The following is a 23,884-nucleotide window of genomic DNA, read 5'->3' as shown; positions in this document are numbered from 1 at the left end:
CTGAGACTTACAGGTCCTATTCTTATGGTCAATATTGTCCTCCAAGGAAGGCCTGCGGCTGTCAGCGCTCTGCGGGTTGAGCTGAGCGGGGATGTTGAGCCAGATTACTGAAAAGCCACGGGCAGATAATTACCACCCCTAGTCATGTAGTTAGTCCGTCTTGATTCTGAGTACTTAGTACTAAGTGATATACCTGTCTGCAGTGTTTTCATCGATACCATCCCTTGATAGGCCGACCAAATATCATTCTGTATCAGACTCACTTATTGCGCCTCAAAAACAAGCAATCCTGCGCCACACTCCATCTGTCACGTTCGGAACCCTTATTGGGGTTTCAGAGTCTGCATCGTTCACTAGTGAAGTTGGGTGAAGACATATCCTATTTATAGCCGAGGCTAGAAAATGAAGAGATTACTGCTTTCGGAAACCTCTTCGAGATATAATCACGTGATCAGATGCTCCAAGTAGATGTACACCTTAACTGGGGAACCTCTGTGGATGCAGGCGCTCAGGAACAAGGCGCCAAACAGTAAGGCGTCCAACAATACAGAATTCAACAGTAAGGCGTCCAAAAATAAGGAGTCCAGGAGCATTTATCCAACAACAAGATGTCCTACATGGACAGCCATTGGTTGCAAGCGAACTACTACGATCATGAGGGTCTGCTGCGGCCACGGACGATGGATGGAGAATCAGAGGATCAGATATCTATATAAGTAGCCCATGGCCAGAGATATCTTCAATTATCTAAATACATTGCATTGCCAACATAAAAGGCATTGTTTCTCATATTGCACTCCGACGCATTTCGTACAGTTGAAACTCTACACTATCCAACCGCATTAAGATGGTCGTCTACAGTTCAAAAGCTCTGGCTATAGCTGCTTTGGTGATAGGTTCTTCATCTTCCGCCTTTGGATGCCTCGTCATCACTGGAAAAGCGTACAATCCAAATACCTTCGGTGATGGCACCATCACTACAACTGATAACGGTGTTCAAACCTGCAACGGCGAAATCGGTGTTGGAGACAAAAACGTCGGTATGTTTCCAGCTTCTTGAGCTGCGTGCCTTTTTTCTTCTTCCCCTCTTATATGGTTTAGTATACTAACTCGAACACAAGACTGCATTTCCGGTTATTCGCTGAACTACGACTATACGGATAACAGCGAGGATGGACCGATGCCCATAACCTACTGTAACCCATCGAACTGGTACTTATTCTCTTGGCTGAACGTTAGTTTGATCATGGAGGAGATGCAGGGCTAATGTTTTCTGTTATACTAGTTATGGTATTGATGTTCCACTGAGCTGCCCTCATAATGGACTAGCTTGCACATTTGACTTTTCTACCTTCTGTGGTTAGGGAATGGTCTTGCAGGCATGGATTTGGCAAAGGAAGCGTTTGAGAATGGGATAGCATGTGGGGAGAAGGGGAGGGGTTGGAATATATAAGAGAGTGTTATCTAGACGTTCAACTTATAAATGATAAGAACATTTCAGAACCGTCAATTTCAGTACTTGATACTTACTATACTTTGTATATGTGCTAAACAGTATGAGCAGGTTCTCTCTAAGAGCACATAACTAAATAGTTCAGACACATGAAAGGATGGAGAAAGGGAAATAACCGGACGATTTCTGCATCCTTCCATCCCAGCTCAAGTGAATTAGGTTGCGTCACTCTATAATGATGCCAATATGACATAGGATTATTTATATCCAACGGTAGGAAACAGCTTTAGTTACTATAATAGGCACCGGAGTGTACGGCTTATGGGTAAGAAGCAGCTTCCGTGAAAGCCACATCGAATGATGGATCGATAACAAGCGGACCCCTGAAGCCACAAAATGTAGGCCTCAGGCGTGAAGGTCTTGCTCAGACATAATCGGTAACCACAACCCACCCAGAATAATGTGATTGCAGAGTTGCTGACGGAAGGGACCATGATGAGTGGTGAGAGCAATTCTGCTCTTACCTTCCTCTTTCCACACGCTGGTCTTAGACAATGGGTATGGAGTATCGTCCTGCCTTGGTGCACATGAAACACCGCGTCCTTCGTTTCGTTGAATAGTACCAACTACAACTATATCCAGTACGATCAACCGTATATTTAGGTGAGGACAATGCCAACCTTCTTCTCCGACAAGATATGAGGTCTTTGGATTCTCACAATGAAGACAGACTACTGACCACTCTCATTCTTGTCAACTGCCACCCTTCACTCAGCGCTAGCCCCCTGTTCCAGAAATCAACATGCAAGACGCTTCTCGATTTACCCGAAAAGCGTACATCCAGAAAGTGTTTCAAGAGACAGAGCTCGGCAGATTGGATACGTGGGCTCACCTGAGACGACTGGAAACTATACCCTTTGGACTGTACTACCGGATTACGTGCTGCCTCGATGCGTCGGCCCATCGAGCGCTGCTGCTTGCGTCAAAAGGGCTACGCAATAGGATGATAGAGGCCCAGTTGAACTCGCAATATACCACAATCAGAATCACCAATGACGATAACGGTTTCGGTTATCTATTCCAGGTGGCAAGCGATGAAAGGAATCGCCCATACCCTCAGACTCTCTGGTTTGAGCCCAGGAAGCTGCCTAACAGGAGGTTGATGGCATCCACTGTTCCTCTTTCGCCAGATGCTCTCAGAATCGACTCGTTCCCGGCGCTCAGGCAGTTTCGCGACATCGTGAAGTCCGCGTTTCCCAACATCAAGAACATCATCATTGAATATTTCCGGTCCCCACAAATTGCCAACGATACCAGCGCCATGTTTCTTCATATCCTATTCTCGGTCCTTGCAGATGCCAGGGCTGAGCCTGAATACCTGTTGATCTTCACGAAGAATTCAATTCAACCCACGACAGAAACCTCAAGCCATATAGCACCTATTTTCTACACTCTCCCTTACAATGTCGAGATTGTGTGGAATAAGCTGGTCTGCTTGACGGTGGGCCTGCCCTGGGACGAGGCAAGCAAGGAGTATATTTGTCAGATGTTTGGATCGTTGTTTTTGTGCGCTTGGAAGCTCAGGTATCTGGTGTGGATTGGCTTGCCAATGCAGCCTCTGTCTCGTTGGTGGAGAAGACTAATGAAACTAGCCATTGATGCCTGTGACTGGGCAGACTCCAAGGAAGACAACGGCGTCAATCTCTGGACGTTGAGGCTCGAATGTGTCGATGTCAGCACTCAAGACCTCATTCGATTTCTCGAGTTGTATGGAAAGCGCCTAATGACTCTCATCCTCCAACAGGTTTATAGTCCTGAAGGGGGTTGGCTTGAAGTCTTCCAACTGCTAAGGGATAAGAAGATCTGTCCCAAGCTGGAGTGCGTGAGGCTTGTTGTCGGACGTAACCTGGCGGATACTCAGCATATCCAAGAGGACTTTCACTCATATTTGGTGATGTATGATACGGAAGACCCCCAGATTAATGATATAGATCAGGCCATTGCTCGAACCGTGGCATTGGGGTACTAGGTGGTCTTTCACATCCATTGTCTATCTGCCTCTTTGCGAATCGAGATCATGTCTCATTATTGTTGGCTTGTTTACGGACCGACCAGTTCAACTTCAATAGGAAGGAGACATTAGAATAGAATAACCCAGATAGATCACAACACATATACTTACACTTTACCATATGATAATCACTCGATAGTGGAAAAGTAAATTAGACGTTCGTATAATGAGTTGAATAAGATAAGTTCACGTAAGCCATATTGAAACCATCTAACTCGTCTCTTTCAAATCGGAAAACAATCATAGTAATAAGAGACTGTCCGACTCAGCTTTCCATCTCGATAATCCTCACCCTATTGACCCAGTCAGCAGATAAAATCTCCCTACACACAACCAAAACACTGGACCTCACCAAAGCCACCATAAAACAATCCACAAGTTCATCCTCTCCCTCCACCCACACCTTCTGTCTCGGATGACTCCCATCCTCTGGAAACGTTTGCGCAGAATCAAAATCCACCCACAGCACCCTTTCCTCATCCCCCGATACCGAAACCATCATATTCCGAGGCATCGGGTCACCATGCAGGACATTCGCCTCGTGAATATCATCAAGAATCCGACGAAATTCAGCCATACGTCGCTCCCAATAGTTTGATAAACCTATCACCTACATATTCGGGATATATTCAATGAGAATCGCATTGGGTGGTAGTTTATCACCGAGAAACATGCCGAATCCTGGCCAAAGAGCCGGTTGAATGTTTCTGATAATCCCGTAGGAGTCAGGGATGACGCCTCGATTGCAGAATTCTTTTGATTTCAGGCGTTGGTATGCTGTTGATTGAGCGACGAAGAGGTTGACTTCGCGGTCTGGTGGGTCGAATTCTGATGGGCCGCGGTCGTGGTACTGCTGCTATTAGGGGGAGGTATATGAGTAGCTTTGGGGACGGGAGATACGCACTACTTTGAGGACGCATGGTTTCCCCTGGAAGGTGACTTTGAATACTACGGAGTTCTTGGATTCTTGTAGTGTTTCGAGGAATTCGATCTCGGATGGGGTCACGGTTATTTCGGTGGGCATGGCTGGTATGCCAAGCATGGGGATAGATGGTGCGATGGGATCTGATACTGAGTCAAGGGATTTCTCTGGGTAAGGTTGATGGTTTAATACGACGGAATGTGAATGCATCGTCACTGCGAAGAGTTGAGGTCAAGTAGGATGAGTGCTTCCGCCTCTTGGCGCTGCACTGTGCTCATCTTAGCCAACCATCGGACAGAAGACATATGATGACTAGATTGCTGCGACAAAATATATACGAAGAGGAAAAAAGAACTTTACTTGATATGGCGCATGCATTTATCCTTGATACTCAATCAATTTACACGAGGACCTTCTCTATAAGACTCTTCTATATACACCCGAACAAACTCACGAACAACACTGCGAACCCTGCACACCCAGCCGACAAAAGCACGAAGACTTAATATCCACATCAGCCACACTCAAAGCAACATCCAGCTGCTGTTTAATGATAAGTGCCTCTGCTCTGCGTCCCAATCTCATCAGACACTCATGATACCCATGCAGCGCCCACACATTATTCGGATGCTGATGCGCTCTAGTAATTTCTGCATCAAGACCCAAATCCTCCGCATACGCCCTCGCAGCGTCCTCCACATGGCCCTGCTCCAGCGACAAGGCTGCATATGCATGTCGCGTAGGTAACATCCACCCCCAAGGTTCGGTATACATCAGCGCATCGTCATGACGAATCGCTTCCCGCAGACTCTCAAACGCCTGCGTAAAGTTCCCTCGACGGTACTCGATCTCGCCGTCTAGCATAGCGGTTGCAACCTTTAGAATATCAATGATCAGGTTCGGGTAGTCTTTCCGGCTGGGAGGAACACGTTTAGCGGCCGCTTGGTAGAGAGTGCGTTCCTTCAGTGCTTCCGGAACGTTGTTCGTAGCTGCGAACGCGACCGCTTTGCCGTAGTGTGTCATGGCTGTGGTGACGCAGTAGAGGTCCTGATCTTCAGGGATTGGGAGTGCCTTGAGCTCTTCCCAGAGTCCGAAGCGGACGTAGACATGAACGCGTACTGACTTGAAGAACTCGAGCCAGTCTGCTAGCGGAGGGGAGTCTACCCGAAGCACGTCGTCTGTGATCGATGCTTCCATCTGGTCTACAGCTCTTAGAGCGATTTTGGATTGGCCGGAGAGCATTGCTGCGTAGACGAGCGAGTGGTAGTTGTGAAGACGGTAGAAACTATACATGTTCTTCGCACCTTCACGCGCGAGAAACTTCTCGTCTGCTTGAACTGCGGCAGTATTTGAGTCGACCGAGCGACGGTAATCGCCAACCAGAACATCGAGATGAGTAGGCATGTGATGCAGGTGCCCAGCGTCAGGGACAAGATGGCGCAGAGCGTCTGCTGGGGGAAGCGCAACGGCCGGAGTGGCGGACATTTCCCAGAAATGGATACAGAAATGAAGCAGACCCGGATGAGTATCTGCGCCAGGAAGGGCCAAGCCATCTTTGAAAAGCTTCTGCACGTCGTAAACGGGAGACGTCTCGATGGGGAAACCAGTCTTGATGTGGAACATCTTGCGCTGGGCCGTATGCATCTTTGCGTCTATGTAAAGAGCCATGACATCGAGATCAGTGGGGAACTGATCATAGACCTTCTTCATTGCTGCATCGTAGGCGTGGTTGATCTGGTCGTAGTCTTCGGCAGGATGGTCAACGGGGAAGCGAGTTTGCATAGCTTCTATAAGTGCGCGCTCGACGGGCGTAACGGACGCTATTTGACAGAGCTCTAAAGCTTTCTGTGTAGCCTCATGGCACAGCTTCATGCTATGCTTGAGGTCCACTGGATCAAACAGACGCCAGGCTTTGTTATAGTTTGGTCCCATCGCGTAAGCTAGGCCCCAGTAGGCGATGGCGCAGTTGCGGTCATGGGCTATTGCCTGTTCAAAGCATCGATAGCCTTCGGCGTGATTGAAGGCGTAGCACCAAATGAGGCCGCGGTCAAACCAGATCTGCGCATCTTGATTCGTAGTGCTGATGGGTCGACTGTATGTGCCAAGGTTGTAGTAGTCGTCTGTGGCAGGGCATGGGATCACGGAGTCGGGGACTAAGGACATCATGAAGTTGGTTTGACTTGATGCTTGTAAATATAGTGCGACTTCTGCTCTGTAATTAATAATGAATGGGAATCGTCTGAGTTGCTGGCTAAACACAATTGAACAATATATACTATGGCATATTTGCTCACGTGAGACGCAATGGCTCCACTGGGGCTCCTTAATGCCCGTTGGAACGCCGAATCAAACGCCGATTGGCCTACAGCCGCCCCTTTGGTCATTCAACTGGGTTTGTACATAGTACCTATATTTGCCTCGTTTGAAGGTATAATGCTCTTTAAACAGACTTGAACGTCTACTAGTACCCAAGGCAAATAGGAGACTATCCAGAACTTAAAGGTATTTTTCAGTACAGTATACGGTTTCTTGAATGCTCCGATGAACAGAGAGACGCGCATATTAGTCTCTGCCTGTCTTGCGCACGAGACTTCATATGGATATACGAAGTGCTTATCAGATAAATTTGTCATAAGCTTATCTCCTTCAGTATCCATCAACCCACAATCAGGGGACTGCCTTAGGTTCAAAAGCCGGCGGATGCCCGACCAATATGATTTGAGTTTCAAAGGCCGGAAGTAGCACTTCGGACACGGCGACTTATTGCTTTCGCTGAGTAAGAAGATGCGCATAATCCCGAACCTGTCATAAAAGAACATGCCCTACGGGATTCGGCCTATTATAGTTTTTCTTCTCTTTCTACTAGTCCTAGATTTTGTCTAACCCATCTCCCAGCTCAGTTGCTTTTCGCGGATTCCGCCATTCCGAAAATGACAAGAAATTATCCAATCTTAGGTAGACTCCGACTCATGCTTCACTCGCCGAGGCTTATTGAAAGGGGTTGTATGATGGATCTGCCATAGCCCCAGAGACCGAAAACTGTGCTCGACTCAAGTCGAGCTGCATGCTACCCAAATCATCATGCATCGCCAGGTCTGCAGAAGGGTCGGGGTTGTTGAGGGGAGGTCCAGTATAAGAAGCCCAGAACCAAGGTGTCGAGGCCCCCTCAGGGTCCAAGGTGTATGTAGAACTGGGGTCACTTGAAGGTGCAGCAGGCGTTGGCCAGGCAGAGAGACAGTTATCACAGCGGATGTTGGCAATCATCACGCCGTTGTCGATCCCAGAGCCGGGGAGTAGAGTAACGTTTGCATGGGAGTTGTATTGAGGTTCACTCTGGCCACCGTCTAAGCTGGAACGGGGAGACAAGGTGACGTCCGTGGGAGAGGCAGCCCAAAGAATGAAGAGATTTGCAGAGGCCATTTGGGCGCCTTCACCTAAGGAGACCCATTGTAGAGTTGTCGGGGCGGATATTTGTAGGTAGATGGGGCCGGAGCCAGCGGCGGCGGTGGTATTGGGGATGGTGACGCTGTAGGATAGGCCTGGCTCGGTTGGAGGGGAGTAGGTGACGATATCTGCGGTAGCTAGAGCTGCATGGTTGTTAGACTGGTGACTCATTCGGAGTCCTTAAGGTGCTCGTACCTGAGCCTAGGGCTACGGCTGGGAGGAGACGAAATAATTGCATTTTCGTTAGTGGATTTGGAAACTTAGGTTGGAAGGGAACGATATATTGATCGAGCGCGAGTTATATAGTATGATCTACAGTAACAAAGGACGGTGTGGCTGGCTGGACCCACCACGCATAAGGAACAAGATACGGTATGTCTTGGAGAATAATCGTGAGACATAGAAACCAAAGATTCCATAACAACTGCTCTCTCAAGAAGCGCATTCCTCGGGAATGTCGGCCCCTTGCATCTAGCCCGACCGAAAGGTCACCGCGAACGCAGGGAAACTCAGAAGCAGAAGGTTTCATTTATAGAGAATCAGACAGACAAGCAAAAGGCACAAGGCTTTTATGTACACATGGTAAACCGATCACGAGCATTTAGGCGAGATTTGAACGAAGCACGGCTCTGGCTTTGACTTCCGTCCTGCCCAAGTAAAGTCGATATTTTCTAATCTGTCACGTTTTTATGGCGTGATAGAAGAAGCTGCGCGTATTTTCGAGCGTTATTTTGCTTGCAATCTTTACTGGTTGCATCAGAGAATGTATGGTCGTCGGGGAAGAGAAACTGCAAGTTCGATCATAGGGTTTCATATCGGCAACAACTATTACACGTGATGTGAACACGGAAAATAATACCGGCAGCACACAGGACATGAGGCACTTCGAAAGGATCGTCTACAAGCTCTCCAAGACTGACCTTTCTAAGAATTATTTGCTTTTAGTCTAACTCTTTTAGGCCAGTTAATCAGTTTCGCTGTGCCAGCTGGAGAACAGTTGTACGGTGAGTGAGATTGACTTCCCAAAAAGGAGGGAGGGTCCAAGTAAACTGGGCGCCAAGACACCTAGAAAAGTGGCTCATACAAGATGATAATATCCTTCAAGAGGGTCTGAAGCATCGTAGCTGTTCATTCGCTGACAGTCTTGAGGGATCGACTAGTGCGTGGCAGGGAGAATAAGCGCTAAGCCCTCCGGCTAAGTAGGGCACTGCAAGGCTGTCCCATATAGTGCTTTCACTCCCGGCAGATTATTCTTAAAGTACAACCACAACCACATCGCGCGATCTGAGAAGATAGAGAAGCATTGAGCACGATCATGGTCTCGCGTCCTCCAAGTCCAGTCCGCCCATCGAGAGAATCTAACAGGTCTCTGGAGCACTCCCTTCGTGGACCAGATTTCGATCGTGAATATCCCCGCTCCGACTCAAGAGAGACATACACGAACCAGAGAAACCCAAGTCCCGACTATGGATCATCTAAGAAATACTTACTTCGTGAAGTTGAGGGACCCCCGGAGCTTCATGGACCAGGTACCAAGAAGAGCACGGCCCCCAGTGGCTTATTATCCTGGGGATGGGAAATTGGCGCATCTGTTTTGAGTGTTGCATGTGTGGTCATCCTGATCGTGCTGTTAAACCACCTGGATGGAATGTCCTACGCCGACTGGGCATACAGAGTCTCTCCAAACGCAGTGGTCGCGGTGGTAGCAACCGCTAACAGAGCTACACTGCTATTTCCGGTTGGGGTTTGTCTCAGTCAACTCAAATGGAATCACTATCGCAGCCAAAGACGGCTATACGATCTATACGCTCTGGATCAGGCCAGCCAAGGAAGCTGGGGTTCTTTGCAGCTGATCACCACGAACCGTCCCAGCCTGGCTACGCTCGGCGCAGTTACCTTGGTTCTTTCGGCCGCACTCGATCCCTTGACCCAGCAGATTCTCACGTTTCCTTCCCGTATCGTTCCCGCTTTGAATGAGACTGCTTCACTGCAAACTGCTCAGGCCTACGTACCCGGCAACGCAAACAGCGACAATACTATGAGTCTCCTCATTCTCCAAAGTATCTATGGATCAGACAATACCCAGGAGCCGACTTGCAGTACAGGCTCGTGCAAGTATCCGACTTTCGACACGCTAGGGGCATGCAGCAAATGCCAGGATGTCACCTCGCAATCTAGGCAGAGTTGCACTGCTCTCTCCACAAACAGTTCGTATGCCAGTTTTTTCAACGGCACCGCATATGGAGGGGCCAAGCCAAATTGCACGTACAAAACTCCGGGAGACCTACAGATAACGCCGGACATCTTCGAAGCAGCTACTGTAGACATTGGATCTGAAAACGCAATTGAACTCGAGAAGGATACCTGGACATTCGCAACTACTGATATGGATCGCCTAAACCTCAGCAGTTCCCAAGGGCCTCGGGTTGCTGGGATCCTAAACCCAATAGTTGGCCTGGCAGCGGCGATATACGATGACCCCTACATAATATATACGGCCGAAAACCATACTGTCTTGGAACCAAAGCCACAAATCACTGAATGCGCACTTTATTTCTGCGCCCAGAGATACACAAACAACAGCTACAGCTCTGACCATCGGTCACTTGCAGCCTCTGAGACGGAGCAGCTCTATACGAAAAACAAATACTTCCAAATGTTCTACCCCAATGAGCTGGCTCCGCTGAATAGCTCCACCCCGAGCTTCGCAACCAACGGCTCCTACGCCATCTCAGGAAATACTGTGCTGCAAATCCTCAACTCTTTCACATCTACAATATCACTCTCTGACCAAATTGAAGCTGGATGGACGTATTCCGTGCAGGAGGGGAAAGGTACCAGCCCTGTTATGAAGAACGTTGCTGTTGGAATTACAAAGGGAATTCGCGCTGGGCCGAACAGCACCACAATCACCGGGGAGGCATTTACCACGCAGACGTATATATCCGTGCGCTGGTTTTGGGCCGTGGCACCAATTGTGATCACTATCCTGTCGATCTTATTCTTGATTTTGATTGTTGCGCATACTGCGAGGGCTAAAGGAGTGGGATTGTGGAAGTCATCAGCGCTGGCGTTGCTAGCGTGTCGTGTGACGCAGGGGCCTGAGCATCCGGACCTACAGAAACTTAGGGAAGCTGAGATGGAGAAGGTCTCGAAACGTATGTTTGTCTCGTGGGACAGGGAGAGCGAGCCGTTGACTTTGAGGGTTGATGGGGTCAAGAAGGGATGATGAGTTAGGTAATCAGTGTATATGGTAGTCCAGAAGAGGGATGAGAGTTTTGATCTGCTATCCCATACCTCACAGCATTTGCTGTAGTAAGAAGTAAATATGCTGTTGAAGTACAACCCTTCGGATATCTAATTAAGATATACACATCCCACGTACACTGCTTGTTACTAGATCAGTTGACAATATTACAAGGCCTCTACATAGGGAGATACGCGATCACTACCATCATATGATGGTCTACTAGAAATGCACAGTTAATACTCCGAGAATCTGATTCGTAGGCATTGCAACAATTTAGTACCCTAGCCTAAGAACCAAAGCCACTCTCAAGCGCACACACGCAAGCGACACATTTCCCCCAAATCAATTTCCGTCCATACCATTATTCACGGAAAGGGATTCTCACACGATAATCAATATGTCCCCGCATAACGTTGGCCATATACGCAAGATCTACACGATCCCCAATGCCAGTCCCCTCACCCTTCCAAACATAGGTCACAGCATTGAGAGCGTCCCGTTTTTCTCCTCCATTAATATCCCGAACTTCCGCTAGTGCCTCAATGAACCGTTTGAACCAAAACCTGCGCTCTTCATGAACATGAGAACTGGTATAATTATATCTATCAAGGTCATTACCAACGATCAGATTCATGAGACCGTCGATGGTTAGGTTCACGTTATTGATGCGCACGCGCTTGAGGATGTCTTGGGCATCGGGGGAGCTGTTGCGCACGTCAGTCACTGTGACATTCATGCGGCAGGGAGTTGTGTCCCTGATGGGTGGAGTATCAATGATGAGATGCATGGAGGCGGTGTCCATGTCATCTTTGGTGTGGATGTGGAGTGTCCAGACATTGGTGAGGAGCTGGATGTTGGTGCCGCTAATGTGGTCTTGCGTTGGTCGGGGTGGGGTTCCACATAACTCCAGGTATTCGATTTCGAGGTTACCGATCAAAGTGCGGAGGTGGTTGGGGACAAAAGAAACCTCGGGGACAAGGATTTGAGACATAGTGATGGGTGCAGTTTTGGGTGTCGTTGAATTTTGAAAGTGAGATTATGGTTTGACTGTGGTCGTTGCGAAAGGATGAGAGTGGACGTTTTGTTCTGTTGTACAGAGTGTGCAGGTGAAGATGGGCTTTTTATATCTTTTTTTTCAGCAATAGGACTATATACTGACATAGCTGTGCGGTAACCCTTGTTTCGAAGTATATCATACTAATGGGGAAGTTTCCGCGACGTCCTTCTCATTTCAATCAGGTAGACCCTGGACTTTGCCTGGGAATATTCTATGAAATAGCGGATATTGTTCAAGAGGTTGTATGGTTTCCAACATCAAGAGAGTCCCAACTTGGGGTTGGAATTTCCTGGTCTGGAAAGTAAGTTGCAGTACATAGTCTCTGTTTCTTTCGGCTATTTACTACACACCCGGAAGTTCTGAATGTGGGACTGAAGTAATACCGTGTCACTAGGCAGACTTTACAGGAACTTCTCTATTTCCACAAAGATTTGAATATCATTCATGACAATCTCAAGTGCTTTGAAGTGATCATCACACTTGACGGTGATGTGAAGATTGGTAACAGTCCTTCGTCTGAACGCATTACCTAATACTGACTATCATAGTTGGCCTTGAGAGGACTTCATTCTGGAGTCTTGGTCTTATTGAAAAGAATAGGGATGTTCAGAACGTTTGCGAGATCGCGCGACTACTTCCTGAACGAGACGACAGCGTCTGTGGCCCAGTCCGATTACTTGCGCAGGGGCTTATCGGCGTTCTCCCCACTACAACGGCTGAAACCCATCTTGATGTATGGTATTTCTTTATAATTAGCAGATGAAAGTGGTTAATTGATTTTAGCACGCGTTCCTGTAGCTGAGCGCACCGTCATGGTGTTGAAGGCCTGTTCCGACTCCCCATTCAATTGCACAGCAGAAAAAGGCTCAATGACCTAGATAGGACTTGCGAATATTCTATAGGAATCAGGTATTCTTTCCTGGATAATCTGGCACCCGGAGTAGCTTGAAGTAATTTCCTGTCCTGGGCCCACTCGCCCAACTATCTTACAGATGTAAATCAGGCAGATTCCTTGCCCCTGCAGTTTATGTCGGCTAGTATAAAGCTCCAAGCACATTTATCCCGGGTTCTATGGCCAGAACTACCTGTTCAGGGCATAGTTGAGGTGTACAGTATCATTTTCTACGAAGGCATGGCATGTCAAAGCGCAGAATGATTCAATCACTTTGTATTGGGTGAAACTCTTCTCTGTATTTATTTTGTGTCTAGTAATTTCTTACTCTAGCCCCAGACATCATATCGTGCGTTGAATATTTCTATATACATATCTCCGATTACTGCATATATCACAAGAAAGTAATTGAAATGGCTCAATACGACAGTGCTTTCAAATGAAATTTGTTATTCAGCTCAGAACTTCGAATTTTTAGCTTTGTAAAGCACACTCCACTTTAGGCGAGCTTCTCGGCGATAAGTTTCTTCAGGTCTGCTGGTGCCAATTCTTTGATACCAAGCAACTCGTTATCCGTAACATCAAATGCGGCACCATAAGTATCACCGGCGAGAGCGGTACCTTTCAGAAGTTTCATGAAGGTAGGCACACTGAAGTCACCGGCACCAAATTCTTCCAGACTCTCCTGCAAAAGCAGGCTTGATTGCTCTTTGCTAATGCTCCACTCGATATCAGGCCGAATCTCCTTTGCGAACCCAATCAGCTGGTTCTGAGTCGAAATTGCCTCTGATACATGCATGACTCTGTTCTCCGTGGCGTCAAAGTTTTGCAGGATTGCAGCTATAGCTCTCCCCACCGCGGGCAAGCTGGTAGAACTGATCCGATTGTCGCCTTCGTCGAGAATAGTCACAGTGTGGTTCTGAAAGTCCAGCAAAGTTGGAGTGTTCAAAACGAGGTCTAAGAAGGCGCCGCATGCAAGGACTGTCCATGACAACTGTCCGGCTGCTGCCTTTTCCTGGAGATAGTTCCGGATCTTAAACACGGAGCTATAAACTGGAAATTTTTCGACCTTTGGATTGGTGGTCACATTGCCAAATTCGGACGGAATGAAACGCTTCACTCCTGCGGCAATGGCGGCGTCGATAAGCACAGTTTGATTGTCGACTGCTGCACCACCCACAGTGGATACGACAGCGTCCACACCTTTAAGTGCAGAGGTTAACGACTCCACTGAATTGAAGTCAACCTCGAAGACGTTGATGTTCGAAGCATATGCTCCCGGCTTGTTAGAACGAGTGAGAATCGAGACCCGAAAGCCTGCATTGACAAGTGCCTGGAACACGTGGGGTCCCAGGGTGCCAGATGCCTATCAAAATGTATCAGCCTCTGGCTCTTGTAGGTTCTTTGGCGCACTTACACCAGCGATAGCAACAGTTTCAATTTTAGGCATCATGCTGAAAACCAATGTTATTCTGGGTGCGCTTCAAGGAATAGAAAATGAGTTACAGAGAGAATTCTATCGCGGAGCATAAGACCATTATATATTCATGTTCAAGCACAGTTCTTACAAAGCATTCAAATCACCTTGCTAAGGGTCCGCTCTGAATCCGCACCTCAATCCATGAAAGTCCGCACTGTTCCCGCTCCAACCCGACAAACTCCGCCGGAGCGGTGACCGCAATTCTGGCTGACTAAACATTCAACACCGGGAAATTCCCGCCACAATGCGGATTCACGTTACCCAATATCCCGCAATCCAACCCTTAATTTTAAAGCAGGATAAACTCGTCAGCATGAATGCTCGCCGTCGGGTGCAGCTTGCCGGAAAGGCTTGCGCACGATGTAGATCGCAGAAGAGGCGATGCGACAGGGCTACTCCTCAATGCGGACTATGTCGGAGGTAAGTGCTTGCTTGAAATGGTATTTTGATGCCGTGAAATCACTAACACAGACTCTAGACTTCGTCAAGCCTGTCACTATGAAGGACAGGTGGTATCATCTCCAAGCTCGACACCATCGTACCCCCTCGATGCAGAGCTCCACCTTGGAGTGTTGAATTCTGGCCATATCAAAGACGCTATTGCTACGAAACTCACATCAGCCCCGAGCGATATCTTTGCGACATACATCCAATCCATCCATCCTTGGTTCCCTATTATCGCACTAACATTACAGGATCAGCTCCCGAAATCCTGGAACGAAGCTTCCCTGGATTACACGCTTCTCGCCCTTTGTATTAGTTTGCTTTGCACCTCCCCGCCTCCCTCTTCAGGGGACGGGACTCTGTCTGGTCTTCAGTCCACGTACCTACATATCAAGAGCTGGATCGCAGTGATCGAAGGACTCGGTATTACCTCGCTCAAGATCGTCCAAGCAAGGACACTGGTCACCCTGTTTGAAGTTGCACATGGCTTCTACCCGGCAGCGTACATCTCTATTGGGACTACTGTCAGAGCTGCCGATGCACTTAAACTTCATGATTACTCACCTCCATCATCTTCACCGTCTACTAACGAAGAGTCAGCGAGGGAGGAGGCCGTACTAGTCGGGTGCGCAATCCGTATTTTGGACAGGTACGGGTCCCCATTCATCCCTCAAACCTATAATTTCCCTTGGTCCTGACAACATTATAGATATATAACAGTACAATCTGGACATCGTCCACTTCTCACTTACTCTACCTTAAAGGGTATCTATGATCCCAACAAAGGCCCCTGGCCCACCGGCATCGACAAAGACACGGGAAACCCTCTCTGGCAACTCTCCCGTCTGTTCGAGGCGTCCACACTTCTTGATAACATTCACAATGCGTTAAAAAACCCCACTTCAGAACGAACATTCAACACAGAAGAAATAAGGCTTTTGGTTGAGACATCATATACCCTCCGCACGCTCTTAATCGAAGAGGTTGAAGATGCGGACCAGATATACTCCGGTGGGCTAGGACTTTGTCAGACGTTAGTTGAGCCGCGTTCTTCTTTTACAGGTCTCCTTGAAATATTCCCATCGATACTGATGTTGCACAGTGGTATTTTGCTAGCCTACGAGAACGGTACCAAAGTCCAGATTACCGATGCACAAACTCTAACTTGCCAAACACTTGCCACATCATCTATAAACCCCCTTCTCACCACCATAACTGACATGGTCGACCCCTTTGTTAGTGGTGCACAAGTCTTAGACTTGGATCGCTTTCCTCCCTTTATCACATTTCTTGTGTACAAAGCGGCAAGCATAGTGACAGAGAGGATATGGATGGAAACTGACACCAATGAGGCACTGAGAAAGTTACGAATTCTGAGAGGATTTTTACAAATGGTGAACGCAAGGTGGTTATGTTGCGGTACGTTGACCCAAGAGCGTCTAGGACTGGGTTGGCTAACTGTGCGAGAATAGAGTATTACCTAGGCCTTCTCAATGAGGATACGGCGCCGCGAATATTAAAATCAATCGAGGGCAGGTAACATTCTATTAGCTTAAAATTCCAGGAGATAGCCACCGAAGCAGATTACGTCTATTTAAATCATAAATAGACCGAACAATCGAGTCAAAGTAAAATATGAAGTAACTGTAGTCGATGTCCTGATAGCGCGTAGCATACGCTTATATGTCAGTGAAGCTATGGAGCCACGTAGATATGCGAAGATCGAGCCCAGGATTCCACAAGGTAGCGAATTGGCGACGCCAAAAATAGCAATGCCTTAGGAGGACCTATGTTAAGAAGGGGGTTATACAACCGAGGCCGAGGCACGACGAGGGAATTACTACTAATATATACCGAGTGACGTAAAAAAGGGCGATGTAAGGTGTGATGATTGGACGAGCATACATTCAAAATTATATCCCTAGCGTCAAAATAAATTGAGCAGAGGGGCATGTCCAAAAAGATAAACAAGCGCTTTTACACAAGCCTGGAAAACGTAATCCACAAACTAGAACCCAGTCATCGACAATCTGACAGTTCGTTCTCGCGATACAGGGCTTCAGTGATGAAGAATAATAGCCAAAGCGGCCGCGATCAAGATGATAGGTGCAGGCTTATAACTGGGACGTGAATACTCGTGGTAGGTGTGCAGAGGTCGATTGCGATAATTTCTCTAGTAGCAGCCTTGGGATTGACTGTGCTCAAACTACGGCCCGCTCGCTGTAGATTTCTGGCTGGATCACATGAAACTTCGCGAGAATCCCACTATGATGAACTTTGTAATTGAGTTGGCATTACTGGTCGCTCTGGGTTCAAAGTTCATCATAAGGGGTCGAATGTAAATGGATGGCCCCTAACGTCCACCCTACCGAAAGAGATCGTTCCGAGGTCCGGCATGGACGGCAAACAAGGGTCCAGCGCGGCACGGGCAGCCTTACCCGTGGACTTCTTACAAGGATCTAACACAACTAATTGGTGGAGAATTACCCAAAGCTCAAGCTGCATGCCGTGTATGCTCTTCTTGGCTCGTGATGTGGAAGATTCCGACAAGAAAACCGGGCACGTAGACGGATCCCCCAGGCTAAATGGGAAATGCATTGGATGTATTAATTGTCATAAGGAATCCAGTCAGCAAGTGATTGAAACAGAGCTATCCTAAGCGCTTCTTCATGTATGAGAAAAGCCATTCGTTTTCGATTACCACGTGCTGGCCGCTACTTCAGCCACGTTGGCATCGAAAACATTCCTTGGCAGGTACTACAACGCACGATTGATGCCATGTAAATTCTATACGCTCGGAAGGAAACAGCTTGCCGTCCGCATGCTGTTTGCCAAGAGAGGTCCTGCCACTTGACATCTGCTTAGTTCGGGGATGTTTCTCCATACCCATAGCCTACGATTTAGCCTGTTATCTGCAATCTCGGAGCAGCCAATATTCATGGGTAATTACTCGGCTGAGGTGTCACGACACGACAGTCAAATTCTACTTTACCCTCAAATACCACTCCTTGTACCTCGTTAATACCTTGGTTCCTAAAGGCAACAATTCCAAGCCAATTCATCATGAAGCTTCTCATCCTAGGGACTCTACTTATTAATCTTCCCGTGCTGTGTGTGTCTAGCAAATCTCCTTCTGCTCCTACGATCTCTGCATATCCAAAATCTCTGGGAAACTTCAAGCCCGCCTCTAGACGCCAGAACAGCACAAGCAATGTCTGTGAGGTCAAGCCAAACCAAACAGATGCTGGCCCTGGTATTCTTGCCGCAGCCCACGCTTGCAACAATGGAGGCACCGTTTTTCTACCACCGGGTGACTTTGTCATCGCAACCGCACTGGATCTCACGTTCCTAAACAACATCGATTTTGCCATCTGGGGCAACATCACTTTCAAAAAAGATCTCGATCTCTGGTCAACCCAGGCATTTCAATACACGTTCCAGACTGCCAGTCTGTTCTGGCGATTTGGAGGCGATAACGTGAACATCTATGGCGATGGGAAGGGGGTGATTGATGGTGAATAAATTTTCTTCTTGATGCTGGATTTATTAGGGAAAGATTAATGACCTTGATGTTCTAATATAGGAGCTGGTCAATACTGGTGGAGTGCGATGGCTGAAGATTCCAGTGTCGTGCGTCCTTGCCTCCTGGGCACAGACGGGCTGCATCATGCCACCATTTCTGGGCTCACGATGCTCAACTCCCCGAATTGGTTCAACCTCATTGCGAACTCCACGGACATCCTCATCAGTAATATGACAATGTTGGTGAAAAGTGAGATATCGGATGCTCCAGCCAAGGTGCGACCTATCATATCACCCCTGGTTCCTTCTGCTATAGCCCACTGCTAACCAAACCTGACTTGTACTGTGACTAGAACACAGATGGCTGGGACATATACCGCAGCTCGAATATCGTGATCCAAGACTCAAGGATTGTCAACACGGACGGTAAGCCATGGCATTCCTTGATGGTATTCTCTAAAACGTCACTCATGGTATATTCGCCGCAGACTGTGTATCTTTCAAACCCAACTCCACCCAGATTGTCATCCAAAATCTCGACTGCACTGGGTCCCACGGTATTTCTGTCGGCAGCCTGGGTCAATACCAAGGGGAAACGGACATCGTCGAAGATCTGTACGTCTATAACATCTCCATGACAGATGCATCAGATTTGGCCCGAATCAAGGTTTGGCCTGGTGTTCCTCCCGATACGTCTGGCTCAACCAGCGGTGGAGGACTAGGCCGCGTCCGCAACGTTACCTATGAACACATGCAAAGCGAGAATAACGACCGCGTCATTTCTGTCTCGCAGTGCTATGAGTCGAAGAACCAAACGATGTGCGATTCATATCCTGTACGTATTTACAAGCTCCTGATAGGCAGAAGATTCAATAAAAGGAAAAAGCTGATCGGTCTTTCAAAGTCAAAACTCGTCATTGAGGATGTACTTTTCAAGGACTTTAAGGGAACGACATCTAAGAAGTACGATCCTGAGATTGGAGAGTTGACATGTAGTAGTCCGGATGTAGGTTTCTTTGCTGCAACTTTGCATTGCAGATTGACCTACGGCCACTAACAGCTGCTAGGTCTGCCATAATATCACTGTCCAAGACATCAAGGTGACTCCACCCAGTGGTGACTCTCCCACTTTCACCTGCAACAATATGGGGAATTCGAATTTGGAGGACATTACGTGTGCCTGACTTCGGGGTACCTCTCTGTCTTTCACAGTAGCCAGGCACTATCCCTGATCCTGTGCCGCCTACGTGGCCTTACCTATCCCCCCTTTGGGTCTTTCTCTATCTGGGATCTAGATAGTAACACATCTGACCCCGCATGTTGATACCTTGATATCTTTCCCCGTGGCATCGTGTAATCTAGGATACTCGAAGGAACAAAGCAGAAACTGGAAGCTGCATAGACCTTGTCTCACAGATCGCAGCTCTGTTGTTTAGAAACCCAGTCTGTCACCGGTTCGCCAGATTGAGAGTAAAACATGTGACGGGCACCTAAAAGCTGACGGCCTCGGCCTGAGCTCGTAGAGTACCCTCTTCTAGGTCTCTGTGGGTTAACTGCAAGCAAAGGATCAAGATCGTCGGAGAATTTCGAGCGTTTGCATGTAATTATTCCGACTGGGGTCCGAGTAATCCCCGCGGTGTATGTTAGTATGGTTAGCATGGTTACTATGGATGGATTGGTAGTAGAGTTGACCTGAAACATTGAGACAACTGATTATTAGTATGTTATAGATTTGGATATACATCATTGCAATGACATGTGATCATATGAACATTCTGAATTGATGGAGATATATGCACAGTCGTGATATATGGGCGTGGCCTGTTCGTTCTCAGCCCTGACAGGTGACATCCCGTTCCGCTGTTCAGTGGAAAGCCGCGTGGCTGTCTCGGGGGAGTGGGTCAGGGTCCCCCAGAATTTTACTATTCTAAGTTAGTTCTTCCAGTTTCAGGGTCCTCCAGACCCACCACGGACCAGCTGATTATGGCATAACCGTCTACCAAACTGGCCAGCAAATTTCTGCATAAGGAACCACTGTTATGAAGATATTCTGGTGTCTTATAGAATGGAGCTTAGGGTAGCTCGGTAAGTGAGCGCACAACAGACCGATATGGCTCAATAAGTCCGTAGAATACCTCTAACTGTCCGAATGATCAGACCCACAAAGTGCTGCGAAGGCCCATGATCCTTCCAAGCATCTAAAGAAAGACCAGTATAGTGAACCGCAATACGTAGAGCTAGGAGTTCGGTTCAAGAATTGCGCGATGTGCACAACATATATCTGAAACCACTGTCACTGCAGACCTTTCCTACTTGTGCATTTGGTTCGCATTGCAGTGGGGCAGGGCAGTTCTTGGCCGAAGGAACTATGATCACTTTGTAACAATGGTGGGCCCTGTAGCTACCAGTGCTCTATTCTTCGGCAAAATTCAATCCTTCGCTTCTATATGTCACTAGGTGAACTTGAATACATATAAAGATAAAGGGTTGGAGCTCTGGACGGTACATCTGTCAACCCAATCTATACTTTTTCCAAAACCCTATCCATTATGAAGGTCCCCTTCCTCCAACTTCTCTGCCTAAATGCCGCCTTGGCTAGCGCCAATGTTGTTAAAGGCGCGGCCCAGGGTTTCGCAGCCGGCGTGACAGGCGGCGGCGATATAACTCCCAGCTACCCCAAAACCAACGAGGAGCTTGTCTCCCTGCTCGAGAGCGACGAACCCCAAGTCGTCGTACTCACCAAGACCTTTGAGTTCATCGGAACCGAGGGAACCACGACCGAGGATGGATGCGCACCCTGGGGTACTGGGAAGTCCTGCCAGCTGGCCATCAACTCCAATGGATGGTGTGGTAAAAATCCCGTCGTAACCATCACGTATGATAACGCTGCCAAGAATGGCATTCATATCAAGTCCAACAAGACTCTTGTTGGTGAGGGAGACAAGGGCGTGCTCAGCGGAAAGGGTCTCTACTTTGAGGGTGGTGTTTCCAATATCATCGTGCAGAACATTAAGATTACGAACCTCAACCCTGGGTATGTATCATCCCAGTAACTAGGAGTTCTCGAATGCTTTGGGAGACACACCATGTGTTCTAACGTTTTTCACTACAGTTTTGTCTGGGGTGGCGACGCGTTTACTTTCTTTGGCGCTGATCTGATCTGGATCGACCACTGCGAGGTAAGACAGAAATCTCCATCATCTGATAGTCATGATCGAGTTTCTCACGTTGACTTATGGATTAGACCTCCCTCACCGGACGCCAACACTACGTGACCGGCTTCCACCCCAACACCCGCATGACTTGGTCCAACAACTTCCTTAACGGCGTAACCACCCACTCCGCAGGCTGCGATGACCACCACTATTGGACAATGGAGCTAGTTGGCCCTGGGGACCAAATTACCTTCCAGAGTACGTGTCCCATGAAAACCTAAACGAAGCATCTATTCGACTAACATACGTGTTCACTCACAGACAACTACGTCTACCACACCACCGGCCGTGGACCCGCTCTCTCCGGCACGACCCTCTTCCACGCAGTCAACAGCGTCTGGTCCTCCATCCCTGGACACGCCATCGAGGGCGGTGACAAGGGCCGCGGTCTCTTCGAGGGATGCTTCTTCGAAGATGTTGTCGAGATTGCCCCCGCCAAGCCCGAGAACCAACTCTTCAGCGCCAGCGAAGCCAACGCCGCATCTTGCAAGTCCGCCTTGGGCCGCGCTTGCCAGGCCAATAGCTATAGCAAATCCGGTGCTTTTGGCAGCTCTGAAACTGGCTTTTTCAAGGATTTTGCCGGACTGACTATTGCACCGGCCGGCTCTGCGACGGATGCTCTCGCTTATGTTCCTAAGAATTGTGGGATTGGGCGTCTTTGAAGCTGTGATGCTTGAAATTGGACGTGTTCCAGTCTGTATCAAGCAGGGAGGTGGATTGTAAGTTACTTAAGTTTGATTAATGTATCTAATATATCTGGATTCTGCGCGCAACCAATATTCTCCTCGTTTCTGCAGTATCCTTCATTAAACATACTTCACGCGCCTCAACAGACTATGATTCGTTTTAAAATAGCATACGACACTTCCTATCTAGCTCTAAGACTTGGAATTTCCTTCACGTGAAGCAGCCAAACTGGTTAGATCCAACTTGAAATCATCTCCCTCTCTGCTCCAACTACCCACATCAGTAGCCGATAATCACGACCACAAACAATATGAACCTTCCTTTCGATGAACATACACGCCACGGGAAGAGAAAAAAAAGCAAAGCAACAGCCTTAAGTACGGTAGCGATTGCTAGGCATCGTACGTTTGACAAAAGTGAAAATATTTAGTCAAGCCAGGATCTAACAATGTCTTGAATTGCATCCCACAGCCAACCATCATGTAGCTTGGCCAGGTGGTCAAATCCATGCTCTCCATCCCGCACGACAAGTCGAAAGTTGAGGCTAGGGTCAACATGGGCAAGTTTTCTTTGTAACATGTAGCTCTCCTCAACAGGGGCCACACTGTCATCCCGTCCATGGAGTATCAAGACTCCACCGCGTGGAAACTGTGCCCCAGCATCGAGTCTTCCAAGGAGATAGGGACTATTGGGAGCTGCTGGGAAAAGTTGGCCTATCTGACCATGCTGGCATGCCGCAAACATTAAGCGGAATCGATCAGCGTCAGCGGCAGCGGATACAATCACAGGCTTTTGCGTAACTCCCTCCTGTCTCCTAATACTGTCTAGGTGTAATCTCAGAGTATCCGGTGGATAAGCCGGGAGGTTGAGTACAGGTCGCTCCTGGCCATTGTTGAAGTAGGATGCTTTCGGGTTGACCATAGGATAAACGGCATTGACCGCTCGAATCTCGTCTGGGTGACTTAAACCCATATGCAAACTGAGATAGCCGCCAGCACTGTCACCAATTGTCATTATCCGGCTCAGATCGGCCTTCACGGTACCATTTGTTTCTCGCTGCAGTAGGGTGGGAAGCGATTGATGCATCCATTGCCAGTGGTCTTCCACGTCCTCAAGCACATCCGGCACAGAAGACTCCGGCAACAGTCGGTAATTTGGAGAAACGATGATGGCTGAGTATTCCTGCGCTAGTTCGAGATACCACGGGCTGAAAAATGGAGGGAAGAGACTGTAGCCCGCAATAAGGCCGCCACCATGATAGCGAAGTAGGACTGGTCGGGGGACGGAGAGTAACTGCTGCTGCGCTGGTTCGTTCAACATCTTGGGATAGAGCACGTCCACGGTGATTGTATGGTCGCTAACTGTTTTATAGCCGACGGAGATGATGGAGAATGCGTCGAACCGTGATAAGTCGGTCGCACCCAAGGTCAAGGCCTCCATCTTGACA

At 48.1% G+C, this 23,884-nt stretch overlaps 12 protein-coding genes across 12 annotated transcripts; 6 read left to right on the top strand and 6 right to left on the bottom strand.

Annotated features, from left to right (window-relative positions):
• Positions 1–847: 847 nt before the first annotated feature.
• On the top strand, positions 848–1,267 carry BDQ94DRAFT_167693 (uncharacterized protein; the record flags this gene model as incomplete). Its single annotated transcript, XM_026770873.1, has 2 exons — positions 848–1,040; positions 1,122–1,267. 2 exons carry the CDS (start codon positions 848–850, stop codon positions 1,265–1,267), a joined length of 339 nt encoding a protein of 112 aa, XP_026629081.1.
• A 988-nt stretch (positions 1,268–2,255) lies between these two features.
• On the top strand, positions 2,256–3,482 carry BDQ94DRAFT_167692 (uncharacterized protein; the record flags this gene model as incomplete). The annotated part of the gene is made up of 1 exon (XM_026770872.1): positions 2,256–3,482. The coding sequence occupies one exon, from the start codon at positions 2,256–2,258 to the stop codon at positions 3,480–3,482; it is 1,227 nt and encodes a 408-aa protein (XP_026629080.1).
• A 266-nt stretch (positions 3,483–3,748) lies between these two features.
• Positions 3,749–4,548, bottom strand: BDQ94DRAFT_157664 (phosphotransferase family protein; the record flags this gene model as incomplete). The annotated part of the gene is made up of 4 exons (XM_026768790.1): positions 3,749–3,817; positions 3,877–4,127; positions 4,188–4,380; positions 4,429–4,548. The coding sequence occupies 4 exons, from the start codon at positions 4,546–4,548 to the stop codon at positions 3,749–3,751; spliced, it is 633 nt and encodes a 210-aa protein (XP_026629079.1).
• A 283-nt stretch (positions 4,549–4,831) lies between these two features.
• Positions 4,832–6,636, bottom strand: BDQ94DRAFT_185240 (TPR domain protein). Its single transcript, XM_026774832.1, has one exon. It carries the CDS (start codon positions 6,610–6,612, stop codon positions 4,897–4,899), a length of 1,716 nt encoding a protein of 571 aa, XP_026629078.1. The 5' UTR covers positions 6,613–6,636; the 3' UTR covers positions 4,832–4,896.
• Positions 6,637–7,434: 798 nt separating this feature from the next.
• Positions 7,435–8,128, bottom strand: BDQ94DRAFT_167689 (CBD9-like protein; the record flags this gene model as incomplete). The annotated part of the gene is made up of 2 exons (XM_026770871.1): positions 7,435–8,033; positions 8,086–8,128. 2 exons carry the CDS (start codon positions 8,126–8,128, stop codon positions 7,435–7,437), a joined length of 642 nt encoding a protein of 213 aa, XP_026629077.1.
• Positions 8,129–9,205: 1,077 nt separating this feature from the next.
• BDQ94DRAFT_157662 (DUF3176 domain-containing protein) lies at positions 9,206–11,119 on the top strand (the record flags this gene model as incomplete). Its single annotated transcript, XM_026768789.1, has 1 exon — positions 9,206–11,119. The coding sequence occupies one exon, from the start codon at positions 9,206–9,208 to the stop codon at positions 11,117–11,119; it is 1,914 nt and encodes a 637-aa protein (XP_026629076.1).
• A 382-nt stretch (positions 11,120–11,501) lies between these two features.
• On the bottom strand, positions 11,502–12,131 carry BDQ94DRAFT_167687 (uncharacterized protein; the record flags this gene model as incomplete). The annotated part of the gene is made up of 1 exon (XM_026770870.1): positions 11,502–12,131. The coding sequence occupies one exon, from the start codon at positions 12,129–12,131 to the stop codon at positions 11,502–11,504; it is 630 nt and encodes a 209-aa protein (XP_026629075.1).
• A 1,457-nt stretch (positions 12,132–13,588) lies between these two features.
• On the bottom strand, positions 13,589–14,539 carry BDQ94DRAFT_167686 (aromatic alcohol reductase; the record flags this gene model as incomplete). Its single annotated transcript, XM_026770869.1, has 2 exons — positions 13,589–14,455; positions 14,507–14,539. 2 exons carry the CDS (start codon positions 14,537–14,539, stop codon positions 13,589–13,591), a joined length of 900 nt encoding a protein of 299 aa, XP_026629074.1.
• A 343-nt stretch (positions 14,540–14,882) lies between these two features.
• Positions 14,883–16,553, top strand: BDQ94DRAFT_167685 (Zn(II)2Cys6 transcription factor domain-containing protein; the record flags this gene model as incomplete). The annotated part of the gene is made up of 6 exons (XM_026770868.1): positions 14,883–14,989; positions 15,048–15,515; positions 15,614–15,662; positions 15,778–16,046; positions 16,116–16,432; positions 16,486–16,553. The coding sequence occupies 6 exons, from the start codon at positions 14,883–14,885 to the stop codon at positions 16,551–16,553; spliced, it is 1,278 nt and encodes a 425-aa protein (XP_026629073.1).
• A 1,437-nt stretch (positions 16,554–17,990) lies between these two features.
• Positions 17,991–19,719, top strand: BDQ94DRAFT_185236 (exo-polygalacturonase A; the record flags this gene model as incomplete). Its single annotated transcript, XM_026774831.1, has 6 exons — positions 17,991–18,527; positions 18,597–18,811; positions 18,889–18,961; positions 19,024–19,370; positions 19,440–19,541; positions 19,603–19,719. Exons 1-6 carry the CDS (start codon positions 18,077–18,079, stop codon positions 19,717–19,719), a joined length of 1,305 nt encoding a protein of 434 aa, XP_026629072.1. The 5' UTR covers positions 17,991–18,076.
• A 1,365-nt stretch (positions 19,720–21,084) lies between these two features.
• BDQ94DRAFT_157660 (polysaccharide lyase family 1 protein) lies at positions 21,085–22,412 on the top strand (the record flags this gene model as incomplete). The annotated part of the gene is made up of 4 exons (XM_026768788.1): positions 21,085–21,569; positions 21,648–21,714; positions 21,780–21,948; positions 22,012–22,412. 4 exons carry the CDS (start codon positions 21,085–21,087, stop codon positions 22,410–22,412), a joined length of 1,122 nt encoding a protein of 373 aa, XP_026629071.1.
• A 451-nt stretch (positions 22,413–22,863) lies between these two features.
• On the bottom strand, positions 22,864–23,877 carry BDQ94DRAFT_167682 (alpha/beta hydrolase; the record flags this gene model as incomplete). Its single annotated transcript, XM_026770867.1, has 1 exon — positions 22,864–23,877. One exon carries the CDS (start codon positions 23,875–23,877, stop codon positions 22,864–22,866), a length of 1,014 nt encoding a protein of 337 aa, XP_026629070.1.
• Positions 23,878–23,884: the final 7 nt, after the last annotated feature.

Source organism: Aspergillus welwitschiae, assembly GCF_003344945.1.
Source record: "Aspergillus welwitschiae strain CBS 139.54b unplaced genomic scaffold BDQ94scaffold_7, whole genome shotgun sequence".
NCBI lineage: Eukaryota > Fungi > Ascomycota > Eurotiomycetes > Eurotiales > Aspergillaceae > Aspergillus > Aspergillus welwitschiae.
The sequence above is the reverse complement of the archived record's forward strand: the minus strand, read 5'-3'. Positions and strand labels throughout refer to the sequence as shown.

What these genes read in the sequence shown, in the direction of transcription:
- BDQ94DRAFT_185240 (XM_026774832.1), bottom strand. Translation starts at nt 6,612, where the DNA reads ATGATGTCCTTAGTCCCCGACTCCGTGATCCCATGCCCTGCCACAGAC.